Consider the following 18,664-nt stretch of genomic DNA (forward strand, 5'->3'; position numbering starts at 1 on the left):
AGTGCATGTCTCATGAAGGTAAACACAGGGTTTCTCTCACAGAGATATGTCAAAATGAATGAGTAAGGCTAACAGGCAAGAAAATGTATTTCTCTGAATATACTTTGCTTCTTTGATTTGAATACAAAACTGTGTAAAACCTCCTTATAGGAGGGAATGGGGGTGGGTTGGGAGGGAAGTCTGGAGGGGCGGGAGGAAGGAAGAGGGGGATCTTTGATTGGTATGTAAAATGAATAAAAAATTTTCTTAATAAAAAAAGACTAAAAAAACTGTGTAAAAGTTTCACAAATTCGTAAATCAAATTCAATCAAAATTAAAAAAAATCCCTAAAGTTTAAAATCCAAATGAAACAAATCTTTCTAACTCTAAATTGAGTTGATTGTTTGGGGGGGAACTTATTACAGGTTATTATAAAACAAAGCGAGATCAACAAACACTCTTCACCACTGAGCCATCACCTCTCCAGCCTCCTGAAATCTAAATCCACTTTAGCACAACTAATGTTCTTATATAAACATGGTTTGGGATTATCTGTTCCAAAGTCTATATATGGTCCCTTGATCACAGGTTTCCTTTTTCACATAGTCCCCTTGAGGGAGCAAATGTCAACTGGAGTGTTTGAACACAGACTTGGATATGCTTCTCGTACACAAAACAAGTAACAGTTGAGGAATCCATCCTTTGGTCTCCAGTCAACTCTAGTTTTGCATAACAACCTCAGTTCTTACAGATTGTCATTTCATATGCAAGTGGCAGCATCCTCAGCAATCACTGGTCCTTCTGGACAACAATATTGGTGTAAGGGTTACAACTTGAATAAAAAACAAGGCAATAAATTCACAAAACCTCCTTGAAAATTCTCCACACTGAGGTCCTCCTCTATGCCATGCTATTCCTCACAGACTTTTAGTCCAGTCTTTTTTTCTTCTTCTTCTTCAAATTAGCTGTTCTCTGAAAAGGATGGAAGGATGGAACTAAATAGACTTTTTAAACCACTTACCTGTTTGTATTAGGAACATGAACAAAAACTATGGAGTCTCCCTTAAAACTATGAATCAAGCTTCTGCCCCAAACCAGGAGATTTGACCTTCCGTTTCTTTCTTACCCAGATACCAGCTTTTAGGGTGGTCAGATAAAATCTCATCTATGCCATGACTTTCGAATTTGAGTAAGGCACCAGGAGAAGAAGTGTCAATCCATTTCAAAGGAAATATTTGCACATGTGAGTCAGACACCCACAGTATTTTGAAGTAGACTGGCGAATTAAAAATTATACATACTTACTGCCAACAAGTTCTTACATCTAAATATCACTCATAAGACATTTGTTAGTATCCATTCTTCAGATCAAAATCCTGTTTGAGCTCACCATAAATATTGTATTATAATAAGATAAATCTCTACAAGCCTGTCAGCCTTTATCCCAAAGCATTCGAGGATTTAATTGTTCTGGCTGACTCAGGTGTTAAGAGGCTGGAGAGCGAAAACCAAATTTAACTCACTTAAAATAATCTGTTAGGATTGCCTCAGTGTTAAATAATTACAGCATCATGTGGTACCAATGGAAGACAGTATCTGGGGTGTCAGGGAAATTCAAGATTAAAAAAAACCAACCAGAACTGAAAATTCATGCCTTCAACACTAACACTACAACCTTGTATAAAGGCAACACAGAGCTAAGTAAAATGATCAAAACAAAACAACACAAATCAGTGTTCTGGATATTTCCAGTGTGCGTCTGGCTTCTAGGAACCAAAGTTAGCTGGTTTCTTGTTGACCTCATTAGCTTCATCTCAACTGCAAAGTACATAAAGGGTGTGCAGATGTTGCCACTGAGTTCTAACGTTTGCTCAGAATTTCCATATTGAAACTTTAATTTTAGAATTTTATGTGCTGCTAAAATGTTTTTTTCTGTAAATTGAAGGTACTTCAGAGATTACCTAAGGGAGATGGGAAAAACTTCAATAATAACAGAAAATGGTCAATACAAAAATGATATTCATAATAGCTAATTTAATGCATTAAAAAAGTTCTCAGAAGAAAAAGACTCGAGTAGTTAAGATTCTCAACTTTACCTCTCCATGATCTACCACTATGTTTCATTATTTTATACTGCAACCAAAGACTTAAGTTATGTTAAAGTTCTAGGAATTCAGTAGAAATTCTTCTATTTTAGTTGAAGGGAGCTCATAAGAAATACTTTGATATGCTTTAAGTACACTTTTTTCAAGTATGAAGTATCATGTGGCAAAACATTCTATGAAAAATCTTTAAAAGTTCTGTAAAACATTTTAAATTTTGTACATTATACATTTTCAAAATGGCAATCATGAGATGAGGTATGGCACATTGGTAAAGCTCCACCCTTAGAAACATAAGGACATTTGATCACCACACCACTGAAAAATGTTGGGTATGATGCTACACGCAACACTGAAGGCAAAGACTGAGGTGTATTTAGAGTTTGCTGGCCAGCCAGTTCAGCCTCATTTGTGAGCACCAGGTCAGAAGCCCTGTCTCAAATGAGATATATGTGGTTACCAAAAATATTAGACGTTTTCCAGTGTCCACATTCATGTGCACACATTTACATGAGAACCCACACAGTTAAACTGGTGAGTACACACGCACAGACACATACACACACAGAGACACACACAGGCACACACACACACACACAAAAAAATTTCAACACTGATAATACTATTCTGTATATATGTATAGGCCCATACCTATAATTGTAATTTATGCATACTACTACATTAAATAATCAAAAGTTTGGGACATAAGATTATCTCAAATCAATACAATTTTAAGTGCTTCAAAATTCTTTATTCTAAGATATTCTGTAGTTGTTTACTGAGACACTCTTTGCAAATCACCAAATCCAAAAGTAATATTGCTTAAATAATGATAAAATAACAAAAAGGGGTGCAATGTTTAGTATATATAAAAAGATTCCTGAAATACAAAAATATGACTAATGTAAACTATAATTCCCTCTCTAACTTTTGAGGGACAAAAAAATACTATCTAATGGACATAATCACTTTAATGAATAAAATTTTTTAATTTGGTACACTGCTTCATCTCAACTGCAAAGTACATAAAGGGTGTGCAGATGTTGCCACTGAGTTCTAACGTTTGCTCAGAATTTTCATATTGAAACTAATTTTAGAATTTTATGTGCTGCTAAAATGTTTTCTGTAAATTGAAGGTACTTCAGAGATTACCTAAGGGAGATGGGAAAAACTTCAATAATAACAGTATAACAATAATAATAATAATTTTACTAGATTTCTTATTGTCTGAGTAGACAATACCTCAAACTAAAAATTAGCAAGTAATTTGAAATTTATATGCCAGTATGCTAGTGTAGACAGTTTGTTTAAAAACTTTATGAGGAGTCATACAGAGAAATGTTCAGAAGACACTTCTAGGTTTAAGAACTCCTGGCTACCTGTGTGCATAGGGTTATGGGATATAGCTAGTGCTTGGGAAGATGTAGGACATAGGAGGGAAAGACATGAGGAACCAAGGTAATAAGGCTTATAAATCTGCCATCTTTACCAAAAGATGAACAGTTTCCTTCAGCAACTTTCACACTACTAATCTTAGTTTCTATGTACTGTGGTACAGGGAGGCTCTGTAAAGGATAGATGATTCAAATTTCCAATGACAAAAAAGCATACATTCTTCTCCAATAAGTTTAGAAGATAACTTTTGTACATATTTGATTTTTTAATCTATGACTAAATATTAAATATGATTTTAACTGCTCATGCTATTACTGAGTTTAATCTTCTGTTTAGTAAGAAAACTAAACTTCAAAAGCAAATATATAGTTCTGTATCATAATATTTTGTGTATGATATGGCTAACAACTGAAGTAATATTTAATATCCTGATAAAAAGAAGGCCGGGTTTAGTGACTCATTCCTTTTATCCTAGCACCTGGGAGGCAAAGGCAGGTGGATCTCTGTGAGTTTGAGGCCAGCCTGGTCTATAAAGTGAGTTCCAGGACAGCCAAGGCTGTTATACAAAAGAAACACAGTCTCAGAAAAACAAAAATAGAAGAAAAAAACAGACAACTATTATTTAGCCGATGAACTTCAAATACTGTTACCTTGCTATATTAGCCCAAACTGTAAATTAAAAACTCTCTTTGGTTTCTTATTAAGTGCCTAATTTTTCAACTTGTAACAACTTGCAAATGAAATTATATCATAGCTTTACATGATCAGCATTATTATAAATGAAAAAGTATGAAGCAGAAGGTAAACCCAATAAATTTTGGTATTAGGTGAGTTCAAAAAAGATAAGAGTAACTTACCTACTTATTTATTGCTCAGTTCTTTATAGAAGCTAATATCAAACACCTTTATTTATCCTTTTCAATAATTAGAGGTGGAAAAACTGCTGCAATTTTTTTAAATGAAATCATGATCAACATTGTGAAAGGATGTGTGGTACTTCCAAGCCCAAGACTCACTTTAAGATATTAAATCGTTTAATATGTTAATTTGAACTTTAGGTCTCTAAAAAATACCCTAGCAAGCTTCTCAATCGTGTATTACTACAACTAAATCATCAGGGTTAATATATTAATATGTTACATATTAATATATAGTATAATATTATTTATTAGTGTAATATATATGATCACAAAGGGGTGAAGTTCGTGTATAGTACTCATCACCAAGAAATAGGTAAAGATGTGGAAACTTACTTGTGAAGAAAGAGTCTACTCCATAATTTTCCCAGAAGATACTCAGGAGCTCACCATGTAAGTCCCCTATATCTTAAACAAGCTCTGCTTTCAAGTGGCCTCTGGGTACAAAATGACCTTTCTAAAGGTCTCCTCAAAGGATATTTTAGCCATGCAGTGATCTCCTTGAACACAAGTAATGACAAACAATAAGCTAATTCCCAAAAAGTTTTTTTTTTAAGTCGTTTTTACTACTTTGAAATGGGTGGGTTTGATGCATGATTTTGGTGGCCCTGATTAATGGGCACAGGCAGCCCAGCTTCTGGAGTTGTAATGTGTCCGTGAGCTTCCTTTCAGCCGAGCTCCACCATTAATCCAGTGGCATATGTCAGCTCAGCAAAGCAAGGTCACTCTTCTGCTTCAAGGGGAACCTTTTTAGAAATAATAAAACTGACAGAAAGTTCTTTTTTGCATGCTTTATGCTGCCTGAGGTTGAGTGCTGCAGTTAATATCATAAAGCTTATAAACATCCCTTCCCAGCCAGCAACTGCTGCCACAGGGCTTAGGAATTTAAACGTTTTCTTTCTTTCTTTCTTTTTTTTCTTAGTAAGAACAGACATGTTTATGTGTGGCAAATATATGACATGCATTTCCAAACAGGGAAAGAATATGTGGGAAAAAATAGTAGGAAGCTCGGGTGCTATGATTTTTTGGAGGAGACCACTGGGTTTTGTAACTTCTTCATTATCAAATGTTTGTTTTTCTTTCAGCAGATTTGCATCTGGCTGCATGTGTATTTCAGGTTATTGAGGGCTACAGAACAGTGATAGAAATAAATTAAGCTAATGAACACTCTGTGACCTACAATGACATGTCTCAGAATTGCAGTACATTTACTTCTGGAGGAATATGTCTTAAATTATAAACATGTGTTTCATTACTAATGGCTACTTTAAAATTGGTAGATATTAATAATGAGGTAATAATAATGAGCTAATCTTTGAGTAATTTGTAGATACCCTAACTTAAACAACCCAAACAAAAGCTATCACTGAGCCAAAAGAAATGATAGCTGTGCAGCTCTAATGAAGAACACATAGAAGCATAAACATTACAAAATTTAAAAATTTAGGCATATATTACATTTGTATTGTTTTTACTCTTGAAAGTCAACTGTAACAGCAAAATATTCCTGGAAATATCTCTATAATATTTCAATGTGCTCTTTAGAGCTAAATATCCCATTTCTATCACTACAAATTATAAAATAACATTTTATATTGGTTAAATATGCCTTGAGTCTTATTCTAGAAAGTCAAACTATACAATTACAGAAATAAAATCCACTATTTACTGTTTTTCACTTTATTACATAGAGAAAGGCTATTAGAAGTGACACCAGTTAGTAATTTGGGTCAGTCCTCCTAGGAAACCATTATATTGGTCCAGTCTCTAGGTCAGGCCTGGGGATTTTGTCAAGCTTACAGAAATAAACAACTTCAGGTTGACTCACTTGGACACGAAGATACCAAATGTTGACACTGTCAAACATCTCTTGTGAGAACTTCCTCTCTCAAAGAGCATGCACGCTGCAGACTAATGAAAGAATTGCCTTCCCTGGAAGAAATGGCACCCGCGGCAGCAGGTCATTGCTAGGACTTGCTTTGCTTAGTGTGGCTGGATAATGGTGAAGTCAATTAAGTGGCATGAAGACCAGAGACATGATGTTATTGCCAGTCGCATCTCAAGTTAGTGAGCAAGTCTGCAGAACTATATGGGATGTCGGCTTCTGCTCTGTGTATCTCTGGAGTCATGGGTGTAAATTTCTCTCTCTCTCTGTCTCTGTCTCTGTCTCTCTCTCACGTACACACACACACACACACATATATGTATGTACATATGTGTGTGTGTATATATATATATACACATGTATACACATATGTGTGTGTGTGTATGTGTGTGAATAATGCTCCCTACAAAGCAACATTAATCCTGCTAACAATTTTTTACTCCTTTTACATTATAATACACTATTTGGTTGTTGTTTTGTTTCATTGCATTTTGATTCGAGAAACGGTTGCTCTGTTTTTATGTGTGTGTTGCCCAGATCTTTATCATGGATGGGTTTTTAGACTTCTCTGAAGTAGGTTACTTCTGTAAATGACTAATATTACCCATTAGTCATGTCACACTCAGTGCACATATATACTGAAAAACCACTACAATTTTGTACTCTATAAAGCATTTGGTGGTAGTCAGCAAAAGAAATAGAAAGCCAGTGTAGTCTGGAAGTCAGATAGACTCAGTTCAATCCTTCTTGAGTTCCCTCAAGTCCAAGGACACAAGTATGAGTAAGATCCATCTCCTGTTCTTGACATGAGAGCTGGTTGGAGTGAAGGTAACCATAGCCAGGAAAATAGAGAAAGTATGAAATAAGTATTACAAAATTAGAAAAGTGGGAAAGAACATCTCCTGAACATAGACCAAGGCCAGGAAATATACCTATGCTAATAACCTACAATAAACCTACAAGACAGGCTTTAATGTGTCCTTCTTTTCCAATCATAACACCAAGGCTAGAGTGAGGTTTAATAAAGTCCTCACAATCCTCTGGTTAGGAAATACCAAAACCATACCTTCAAACCTAATTCTGTGTGACTCTAGTTTGTGTTGCCTATTTCTCTGCCAGCTAACCACTTCTACTATGTGCTGGAGCGACTGATGCAGGCTTTCTTGAGATGACAGTCTGGCTAGGTAATGAAATAGGTATGAGTTCATGAAGACCCTGAGTCATTCCAGAGTAAGAGCAGCAGAGAATGTGGTCGTAGCATCATGAAGCACCTAACACAGACTGTGAAGTAGTGAGTATCTTTGTAAAGCACCTCAGAGGATCCTAATATGTAACCATAAAGCACTGCCTAAGGGTATAATAGAGCAGATCTTTTTGTCTTAGATGTTTTAAATGATGCCTTATGGAAGCTACTGAAATAGAGCAGAGTTACATTTGCGTGAGAAAAGATGAGAGTGTAGAGAAAGCAGGAGGGTGTGAGAAAGGGGAACCAGGCAATGCAAACAGGAGTACAGGTCAAGTGTGGGGCATCCATCAGAAGAAAGGGACCCAGGATAACTGGAAGAAAAGAAGCAGCTGAACATCAAATCTGCCCCTCTACTAGAGGGAGAGCTTAGGCTGTTAGTGGCTCAACTGTGTTGCCTCCAAATCCCTGTGCTGTCTTCTAACTTGAGAGTTTCAGAAGGTTGACTGTGTGAAGTTAAGAACTTCAAAGAGATCTCTAACTAAAAAATGTAACCACTAGGTGTTCCCTAATCAAATCCTCCCGGTTTCTTTATAAGACACTGTCACTGATACAAAAAGAGATCCTGGAACAAAAAAAATGCACAGAAAATGACAACATGGGGACATTCATCTACAGGCCAAACCTGTAAGCTCTGTGATGTGTTGGTCTCCTGCAGATTTTGGTTGAGGTGGACTGAACTATATAGACAGTGGCTTTCTTCATTTATCTAAGAATCAGTCCACCTACCACCACAAATAGTTTCAAAACATCCATTTTTCTTAATGGAGGACAGCTTTTTTTCTCTACTAAGAAATGAATGTGAATGGCTTATTTCTAAATAATAATATTAGCAAGCAGGAGAAATGGATCAGTTTGATAGTACTTATTTGGAAACTTAGATATACTGTTTATGGACTTGATTCCCTGTGGCCAATGAAGCCATTTATCGCTAAATCAGGGAAGGACTTAAGGGACAGATGCTTGAGTACATTGAGTTTTAACACACCGAGTTCATTAATAGTCAAGGCAGTGACTGTATATTTTTCCTATGGGATATAATATCCAAATCCTAGAACAGGGGAAGCTATGCTCTCTTAATTCTCTCACCATCTTTTGATTTTTCTTCATACTTATTTAGTGCTTTTTAAATATTGGCAATCTATTTGGTCCCAAATCCTTTGCTACTTGCTTGAGATTAAAATTTAATGTTGGAAATTCATTCTATAAGACAGGAAACTCTAAAGCAAATTACTGATCTGTTGGAAAGAGTGTTCATCACTACAAAAAAAACAGTTCAGAATTTTAACCAATTTAACAGTGAACTGAATAAGCTACAAGTTCATATTTCAATTGACGCACCCTAAAAATTAAAATAAGATTAATAGAAATGAATATTTTTTGAAGGAAGAGGTAAAAGCCCGTCAGAAGTTGTGTGTTAATGATGGGGTATTTTTTCAATGAGTGAGTTGTAAAATGAGCCATTTCTCCTTAGAATTTGGGCACAACTGAATACAAGAGTGGTGGAGGGTAGGAGCAGTCTTAATGTTTAGTGCATTTAAAGTGTGTGTACTGCTCAAAGGGATGCCATCGGTACAAACAGAGGACAGTTTCTAAGTCTTTTCAGCAGCCCACTCAAGATGTTATTTCTCCTTGGTAGCTCAGCATTTTTTCAACTCTCATTGTTTGAAAAGCCAAACAGTCAACTGAGTTAATCTAAATTGGTATCTTAAAATTAAACCCAAGGAGAAACAGCAGCAACAGTAGGGCACATATTTGGGTACAGAGGGACTGTCATGTAAAATCCAAAATAGTTTTTAACCTTGAGTGAAATATTTCACATGGACAGGATCACACCACTCTCTCTATAAAAGGGCAAAATAGTGCTACTTTATCATGGTCTTGGTAAGATTGTTAAAGTTAATGGTACCAGGTGTGGGATACCTCCCTTGAATTGTTGGTCAAGTGTGTTCTGGGGATCCCCTCAAATAGTACAGGCCACCACCAGTACTCTTGGTTGTCTACTAGAACTTGATGGTAATACCCTATATCTGTAGACACCACGCATTTGGATATTGGATAGTGGGAAATCCAGTTGGTGCTAATCAGGAATCTTCCTCTCTACAGGCTAGCTTTCATAATACTGGAAAGTACTATGTATGTTATGGGACAGGGGGTTATCACAGTCTACCCTACTGTGAACCCCACGAACTATGTTAATCAACAACATGGATGTCCATGGGTATAATAGAGGCACATTCATAGGAGGAAATTCATGCCTGATACTGGAAATCTGCTCAAGAAATGAGAGTTGAGGAGTTTACACGTCCACAGTGGTGACCCTAAAAGTACTCTTCTGTTAAGCAGAGACAGTACCAAACTGTCCTCTAAATGTTTGTCATTATACCAACAGATTGGTGCAGCTCTCAGACTTCATCAGAGAGGTGTCTTTCTGCAGTGGGTGGTGATTAATGCTAAAACTCCTAAGAGATCAATCTACAGATTGTCAGAGAACTGTTGAGCCACAAACTGGGACATCTATGTCACCCCACCCACAAAGCTCTAGGGGCCATTATGGAAGAGGGCAGAGATAGATAGTATGAGTCAGAGGTTAGGGAGGAACAGAGCAAAACAGTGTCTTCTGGCCACGGCAAAAGCCCTGATTCTTGAGCTCACAGCACCCATGTTTGCACAGGACCTGCAGGAGATGAGCTCTAGCATGGTGGGTGGAGTCTCACCAAGTCCCACCCCTAACTGAGGAACTATGGACAATTGATGGTTTCTGAGGGATGGACAGTCAATTTTCTTTAAAGGTGTGGTCCTGGTAGGTCAACTGCACCCTAGTGGATGACGCCAGCCCCATGAATGTACAGGCAACACAAATTGGACTTAGTGGGGGACATTTTTAAAAAAAGGTAGAAATGATTATTTTTTGACCAGCAAGAAAAATTTAACACAGTTCTAAATGTTGAACTTTACCAGATATAACACCTGTGCTGTATCTGAAAGGATTTTGGGGGTGATATGATCGAATTTATTATATAAAATTCTCAAATAATTAATGAAACAGTTAACAGACATAGGCTCCTCATGCAAATGAAAATGCCCTCTGTTCTCCTGTACCTGGTTAAATAAGAGTTAAAGTGTGTTTTAACAGTCTTGATACAAAAAAGCAGTGCAGAAAGCTCTTTAATGCCACAACTATGTGTCATCCCTGTCTAGGAGCATAAATTTGCACAGCGGGCAGTGCAGTGAAAACAGCTCATAATCAACTCATCACCTCTCATCATTGCTGGGATCAAATGCAAATGGGGAAGAATGCCACTTCAGTCACTGCTAGTGAAAATTAGCATCTGTGACACTAATGGTGTCTCATTTTGTATGCACTTTAGATTAAAAAGAGCCTTTTTTAAAAAGCTATTTCAAGAAGTGCCATTATTCCAATGTTTCCCTTTACAATGACAGTGGTATTGAATCTTAACTCCGAGAAGATCCCGGCTAAAATGCATTTACACAGATTACCACACAGGACAAATTAAGGACGCTTTGTCCTAATTACAGTTCCAAATTTCATCTATGTGGTTCATTCTCTTTTGCTTTCCAAACTTTCTAGGATGTTCCGTCCCCTGGAACAGAGGTGGACCATGAGAGAACACCAAGCTTCCTAAGGGTCATGCACAACCTTGAGTAGATTGAAGTTATTCTCAAACACTCAAAAATCAACAAAAGATGGATTGAAATACACACACTCACGTACGACTTGCTGCCAAGCATCACAGTGAATAGACTCATGAAACTTTTCATTTTTCAAATACCAGTTGAGAGCCTACTATGTTGGAAAGCTAAGCAAATGACAATATTTTGAAACCATTTGGCAATTAAGAAAAAAAATGTACACAATTCTAAGTGTTAAAATTTGGGAAGATATAGTGTCTGGAGAGATTCCATAGGTAAAATTCCTGAATTTAGTTGGAGGAGAGAAACCCTAAATTTCTCTTCAAAGTACAAATGTCCCTAAAGATGGAGTCTCCCTGATCTCTTTAAAATTCGTTTGGCATTTAAGACAGACTGAGAGAATGGCAGTACAACATCCGATATTGGAATAGTGGAAAATGGTATGAGATATTTTTTATATGACACATTATTTATCTATGTATCTTTGGTTAAGGTATTTGTGTTAAATATATGTAATTTTTATGTGCCTTTGCCCCTTCATTTATGAGGCTATCAAAGAGTTGTTCTCTAACAGAGTTGTAGTGAGTATTAAACAGAGTAGAAAACCCACAGAAAACAACTGTTATATAATAAAATCATAATAAACACAGGCAGCAAAAATAAACATGTTAAACAAACACAAGAAAAAACTATGTCCTATAATTATTTGAGCATTTATAGATCATATAAACAGTATAGATAAAAGGTTATTGAGTCCGCGTATGGATATGCTTACAAATCTCTAAATCACTGTCAGCATTGAGCACCAGTGCTAAAATAACAAAAATAAAACTCAAGGAGGAAAGCATGGTGTATAAAACAAGGTTATTTTTAACTAATATAGATGTAGAATGCTTAGCCACTGTTCATCAAGTTTCATTTTTGTTCAGAAATTACCTATATGCCAGATGGAGTTCTGGGACACACTAAATTTGTAAGAATTTATTAACCTTTTAGTATATATATAGTTAAGTATTTTATAATGTGTCTTCAGATATTTTTGTGTACCTAATATGGAAGAACATTGGTTTCTCACCCTCAACCTATACATTTATTGTTTAATAATATACCTGAATGATATTCATCTTGCATATAAGCTACTTAAATAATATAAACTTTAGCAAAATAGGAAAACAATATATAAAACAGAGGTACATCATAAATGATAAAATAAGATGTGGGAAAAATATATTTTTTGTTTTCAAGTTTTACTCATTGGTATGTTTATCGATAGGTATTATAAACAAAAGAAAATACGTTTTTTGTATATAGCATTCTCTAAAATCTATTATTGCATATTAGATTCATGAATATTCCAATGCCACAACTATAAAACCTATTAGAAAATACTAATAGCAAAGTCTATTTCTTTAACTTTATTTTTAGCTGATATATAAGAAAATAAAAATTGTATGTAATCTGGATACCATATAATGTTTTGATACATGCATAATTTTTGTAAACGTTTAAGTCAAACACATCTCTTCTCAGATATTTATCAATTCATTTCGTGTGTGTGTGTGTGTGTGTGTGTGTGTGTGTGTGTGCCTGTGCACTGCACATGTGAGTGGGTATGCAGGTGCCTTACATGTATGTGCATGTGTGTGTGAAGGCCCTTGGACAGCCTCAGGTGATATTCCTCCTAGGTCATTGTCTGCCTTGGAATTTGAAACAGTGGCTGGGTCTCACTGGTTAGAAAATCCATGGTCTTGCTGATTAGGTTCGGCTGGCTGTTCAGCCTGCTCCAGGACCTGTATCTGCATCTGTCTCCCCAGTGCTGGGATTACAAGCACATAGCACCACACTGTACTTTTTTACAGTGGTTCTGATGATAAAATGCTTGTAGAGAAAGCACTTTATAGACTGAGCTGTACCCAGACTCCCAACTCAGTATTTCATTAGAAGATGCTACATTTTAATTACATAGAGTCATCTTATTAGGTAATAGCATCCCAGAACTTCTTATTTCCACCTAATTCAGTACCCACTGATATTCTATTTAAATAAAAACTTCATTAGTTTTTATTTAAGATAACATTAGGTATCATAGGTTTCTCCTCTGTGTGTGGTACTAGAGCATTAAACCTATGGACATAGTTGGTGCTGTACTACCCAGTTACATCTACAACCCTAAATTTATAGATTTAAAACACACCAGATGATTAGATAATATTTCCCTCATTTTTGATGTCACAATAAAAAACATACTCTAGAGAGCACAGCACAAGAATGAATGCCTGTGGGTCAGGATGTGGAAAATATTATCTGATAGATAATCAGTATAAACAGTAGCATCCTGTATTTCAGGCCAGTTTCTTGGTCGCTCTTTTGTGTCTTTCTTAGACCGGTGTCACATTCCCTTCTTGTGTGTGGAGGAATTTCAACTCCTTTTACTAGAAATGTATAAACACAGCAGAACATTTCTGACATCAGAATTTCATACTAAAGAAATTAAAGTTACTGGTAATACTACTATAGTGCTATAATAAGATGTAAACAGCTTTTTCTATATTTTTGGTGGCAATTATTATCAAGAGAAAGAATAAAAGAATATTCTACATAAGACTGGCTTACCAATTTAATAACTTATAAATTTTGTGGCTTCTCAAAATAGAACACAATACTTTCTCTAGTGGCAATGTATAAATGCATGTCTACAACAAGATATCATGGTATGACACTCAAAATACAAAAAGAAAAAAAAATTATCCCCCAAAGTCTCCATTTTACAGTCTTCTTACAATTACATATTTTAAGTGGCTAAAATTTAACAGATAAAATAATTTATTCAGTATTCTAGGAAGATATTGACACCTCAGTAGTGAAAATTGTGCAAAGAGAGTCCTTGTTATTAATGGCTGAAGCAGAGACCACCGAATCATTTCCATGAAATTATCTGAACCCAAATTTAGTTACCAACATAAGGAATTGAGTCTAATACACAATTGTGAAGACCATAATCACCCACTGGTATCTAATTTTGCCAAGTGATTTTCCCCATACATACTGTGATGTACTAAGCTCTCTACTGGAATTAATTTACAAATGACAGATAAAATATTATGTATATGTGTGGGAGGATGATAGTGTAGGTTTTGTGTGTGTGTGTGTGTGTGTGTGTGTGTGTGTGTGTGTGTGTGCACATTCATGATGTGTGTGTATGGGTATGGTGTATGTTAGTGTGTGTATGTTTGAATGTGTGTGTGTGTATGTGAGTATATATGGTATGTGTATGTGTGTGGAGTGTGTATAAGGTGTGTATGTGTGTTATGGGTTTGTATGTATGTGTTTACCTTCTAGTAAGAAGTCTTGGCTTATTTAACTTTGTTAGAAACCACCTTACCTTTGGTTTTTGCTGTTTCTCCTTCTCTGAGGCATTGGATGGCTTCCTCTTCAGCATTTTGAATTCAGGCCACTTCTAGCGAGGACAGTTTCTGCTGTTACAGAGACAACTGAAAACTGACAGCAGTTTCTGTCTGTGATGTGCAGCACCAGATAGCTCTGAGCCCTGTGATCTGGCACTTCCTCCTTTGGTCAGGATATGACTTCAGTGTCTACTTGGGTAAAGGTTTCTTTTTTTTTTTTTCCTCTCTCCTACTTTACCGTAATTATTTGGCAACTCTGTACTATCTTCTTAGTGCTGTATTCTATGACATGATTCCTCTCTCAGACCTTTGGCATGCCTACATTAATCCTGCATGCCTAAAAATCATTAAGGGTATAATAATTTGAAAAACAAAACTTATTTTCTCAGTTTATGTAAAAATAAAATAATTTAACATATTAAATAGGAAGGTACAAGAGGAAAAGATCTGAACCAATAAATGAAATAAAACAGAATATTGTGGATTTTTATTATCAAAAACAAGAGACTTTTTAGAGAATTCAATTTTTATGTCTGTAATTTTTCATTCTTTGAGGTTTTTATTACATCATTTTTCCCCTTCCCCTTCCTCCTTCCAGTCTTTCCCAGGCACCTCCCCTTGCTCCCTTTCAAGTTCATTGACCATTTTTCTTTAATGCTACATATGTGTGTGTATATAAATACATAATTTTACATTTCTAAATAAAGATCAATTTGAAGTTAAATAATATTAATCCTTTATAATGCTGTCCCTATACTACAAAGTATAGATTGAATTTACCCAGCTATAAATAGGATTATAACTCCAGATATGAAGGATTAATCATAGGTTACCTTTTAAAAAGCAAACGTACCATTGTTATAAACCCTGATTAATAAATAAACCACTTCCTGCTACATAGCATAATTCCATATTTTGATAATTGCTGGTTGGTAGATGACCTCACCAACTGATCAGTGCTGCCTTCAAATAAGGCATCCAGTGTCGACTAAGAAAGCCTAGAATAAGCACCAATATGTCTTACAGGTTTTATTAAAAGCCAGATCCACATATCCAGAAGTAAATGCAGAAACTCGTGCTTTCTTACAAAAGGAGGCTTTATCAGAAGCGCATGTGTGGTGTGTTTCAAATGGTGCCTCTACTTTAGCCTGATGCTTCATGGAAAGTTTCTGCTTATCAACTCTTTGGGTTAAACCCAGTAGTGCCAAATTCTCAGTAAGAGCTTCTAGGTGTCAAAGCTCTGGACCCTCTTTCTTGGTTGGTTTCCCCTCCTACCTCTGTGCCTTCCTCCTTGAGGCCCAGTTAAAATTCACTAATTCACTTAAGAAATGCTAAATTGAGTACCTACTATGAGCTAATAAACAATATATCAAACTTCTTAACTAAGAAGAATAAAACAATATTGTATGCACCACCATAGAATTGAGTAAATAAAATACACTTATAAGGATTATGGTTAATAGACTTCTCCAGTTATTGAGGTATTTTGAGAACTAAGGGTTAGTATTTTCAGAACACTGACAGGGGAATAACACGAGAAACCCTCAAAACTCCAAGGCTTGGTAATTCCCTAGAAGTGTGCCCTTCTGTAAACTTTCTGGGTGTGCCTTAGTTAACCTAAGGTGGTAAGTTATTCCATCAGCTAAGAAATTGAAAGTCATAAAAAATTATTTTCTTAGAGAAACCCTGTCTCGAAAAACCAAAACAACAACAAAAAATTATTTCCTTAGCTGAACGTTTGTGCTCTTTGTACTCCTCCATTTCTTCGTCTAATGGATAGAAGTTTAATTCAGCAGTGGAATTTGATCAGTTAGATGAGAAGGATAAGTAGTGGTATGTAATTCCTGAAAGTTTCATTGAGAATAAAAGGCAGGGCCAAAATAGGCAACACTTACGCAACATCACTTCAGAACAGTTTTACTTAAAAAATTACGGGGGGACATTAAGTGAATGTTAAATATCACACAGTTATATCTAGAATATTTGCTATAGTTTATGTTTTTAGAATGACAACTAAAATATAGTGAATACTTACATCCCTGGTGTGTGTATGTGTGTGTGTGTGTATGTGTATGTTCAGTTTAAATGGGGTTATACAACACATGGTAGTAATGCTCCCCCAGAGCCATAGACTCCCCAATAAAAACCACCTTGCCAGTCATGGGAAAGCTTCCTTTTGTGTTCTTGATTGGTGGTGGGGACATAGTTCAAAAGACTCACACAATGATATATAATATTGTCATTAGCCTTGATTACCTCCCAGAATTTGAGGGTAAGACCATACTGATGAAGACGCCAAACACTCCAGACACAGGACTTAGATGAGTCAAGCTGGAACTTACCTGGAAGCCTCCTCCCTGAGGATCACTCTAATAGTGTCAGATGATGCTTATGCAAGCTGCCAACAATTACTTGACCAGAAAAACATGCTTAATGGTACAATGGAGGCACAATTATATTGGGATACCAACAGCTATCTCATTGGACTTGAGACCTGCTCAATAGGAGGAAATCCATGCCTTGTTCTGTAAACATAGTGAAGTGTCTGTGGCTGAGAAATCATGGACCCTAGAGAAGAGACTACTACTGTCATTTTCCTAAACCCATATAATTCCTAACTCTATTCTAAATACTTATTCTTATACCCAAAGTATTGCTTTCACCCCAATCTGCTACAAAAGAAGCTTCCTTTTGTAGCAGATGGTGCTTACTACAAAGATCCACAGTGGGTCAAGATGTAGAGAATAAGTGACTGTGGGTGGCTAACCTCAACTGGTATAGCTACCATGAAACCCCTATACCTAGGGTTCAGAAATACAGTGAAGGTGATGTGAAAATAAGAGCCAGAGAACTAGGACCCTTGCTACTGAATATATGTATAGACATATAAACACACACACATAGGTATGTATGAATGCACATATATTAAACTTAAGGTATATACACATGTATGTATGTGTGTGTATGTATGTATGTATGTATGTATTTAATTTTTTCTTAATGGACATGGATATTGGCAGGTGGTCCATATGCATTCATACACCCTAATTGGACTTAGTAGATTATAAATAAAACATAAAAGGACATGGAGTTGGGAGATATATCTGTTGGGGATCTCAGAGGAAGTGAGAAGGGGAATCACGTGCATACATAAGTCAAGATTAATTGTATATATGTATGAAATTATCAGAGTTTAAGATTATTTTTTAAAGTAAACAATATCATACTTAAGAATTTCATATAAACATCTGTTTATATATCTAGGCATTTGACCAGCTCTATTACCATAAGGAGCATTTAAAATGTAAATGAAATCAATATTTTGTTTCAAATTTATAGATGAGGGAAGTGATTTCCAATCTTCAATTTACTTAGGGAAAATATTCTTTGGCAATTAAAAGATAAGATGTTTGAGTTCTTATTACGGTATAACCATGTTACAGTCCTTGATGTTTAGAAGACATCATGTAGCAAATGCTTCCATTAACCTACTTGTATGTTAGGGAATTCTACAGTTCAGATATTTAATGAATGACCCGAAATGCTCCAGTAAGTTCAGAAGTAACGGTACAGCAAGACTGAGGTGGAGGGTCAACACTGAGCACACCTGATCGCTGGTCATGACTAGGATCAACCACTAGGCCGTGTGTTGCTTCAGATATGTGCGAAAGAAGGAAATTGCGAAAGCACTCTCGGTACTTTGCCTTCACATGCTACCTCAATGGTTTTCGAACAGATGCAGGATGAAACAAGTATGGGACGGGGTGTACATGACCACTTCCTATTTCTGCCATGGATGGTGAGTCAGATTTGTGAAGAAACTGCAGTGAAGCGACCAAGTGAAGTATATGTTTGGATAACTGTGGTGGTATTGTGTTCACCAAAATATTGTGTACCTTAATAAACTTACCTGGGGTCAGAGAACAGACAAGCCACTAGTTAGTCAGTGATAGCACACGCCTTTAATCCTAGCATTCCAGAGATAGAAATCCCTCTGGATCTCTGTGAGTTCAAGGCCACATTGGAAATAGCCAAGCATGGTGACACACGCCTTTAATCCCAGAAAGCCAGCCTTTAATCCCAGG

At 36.1% G+C, this 18,664-nt stretch overlaps 1 protein-coding gene across 1 annotated transcript in view; it reads right to left on the minus strand.

Moving 5' to 3' along the window:
* Positions 1 to 14,730, minus strand: part of Samsn1 (SAM domain, SH3 domain and nuclear localization signals 1) — a 49,755-nt gene extending 35,025 nt beyond the window's left edge. The window contains exon 1 of the mRNA XM_006983596.4: positions 14,558 to 14,730. Within this exon, the coding sequence (XP_006983658.1) occupies positions 14,558 to 14,614 (57 nt within the window). The 5' untranslated portion in view covers positions 14,615 to 14,730. The remainder of the gene's footprint in view (positions 1 to 14,557) is intronic.
* Between the last annotated feature and the right edge of the window lie 3,934 nt (positions 14,731 to 18,664).

The sequence above is a fragment of the Peromyscus maniculatus genome, chromosome 12 (assembly GCF_049852395.1).
Source record: "Peromyscus maniculatus bairdii isolate BWxNUB_F1_BW_parent chromosome 12, HU_Pman_BW_mat_3.1, whole genome shotgun sequence".
Classification (NCBI taxonomy): domain Eukaryota; kingdom Metazoa; phylum Chordata; class Mammalia; order Rodentia; family Cricetidae; genus Peromyscus; species Peromyscus maniculatus.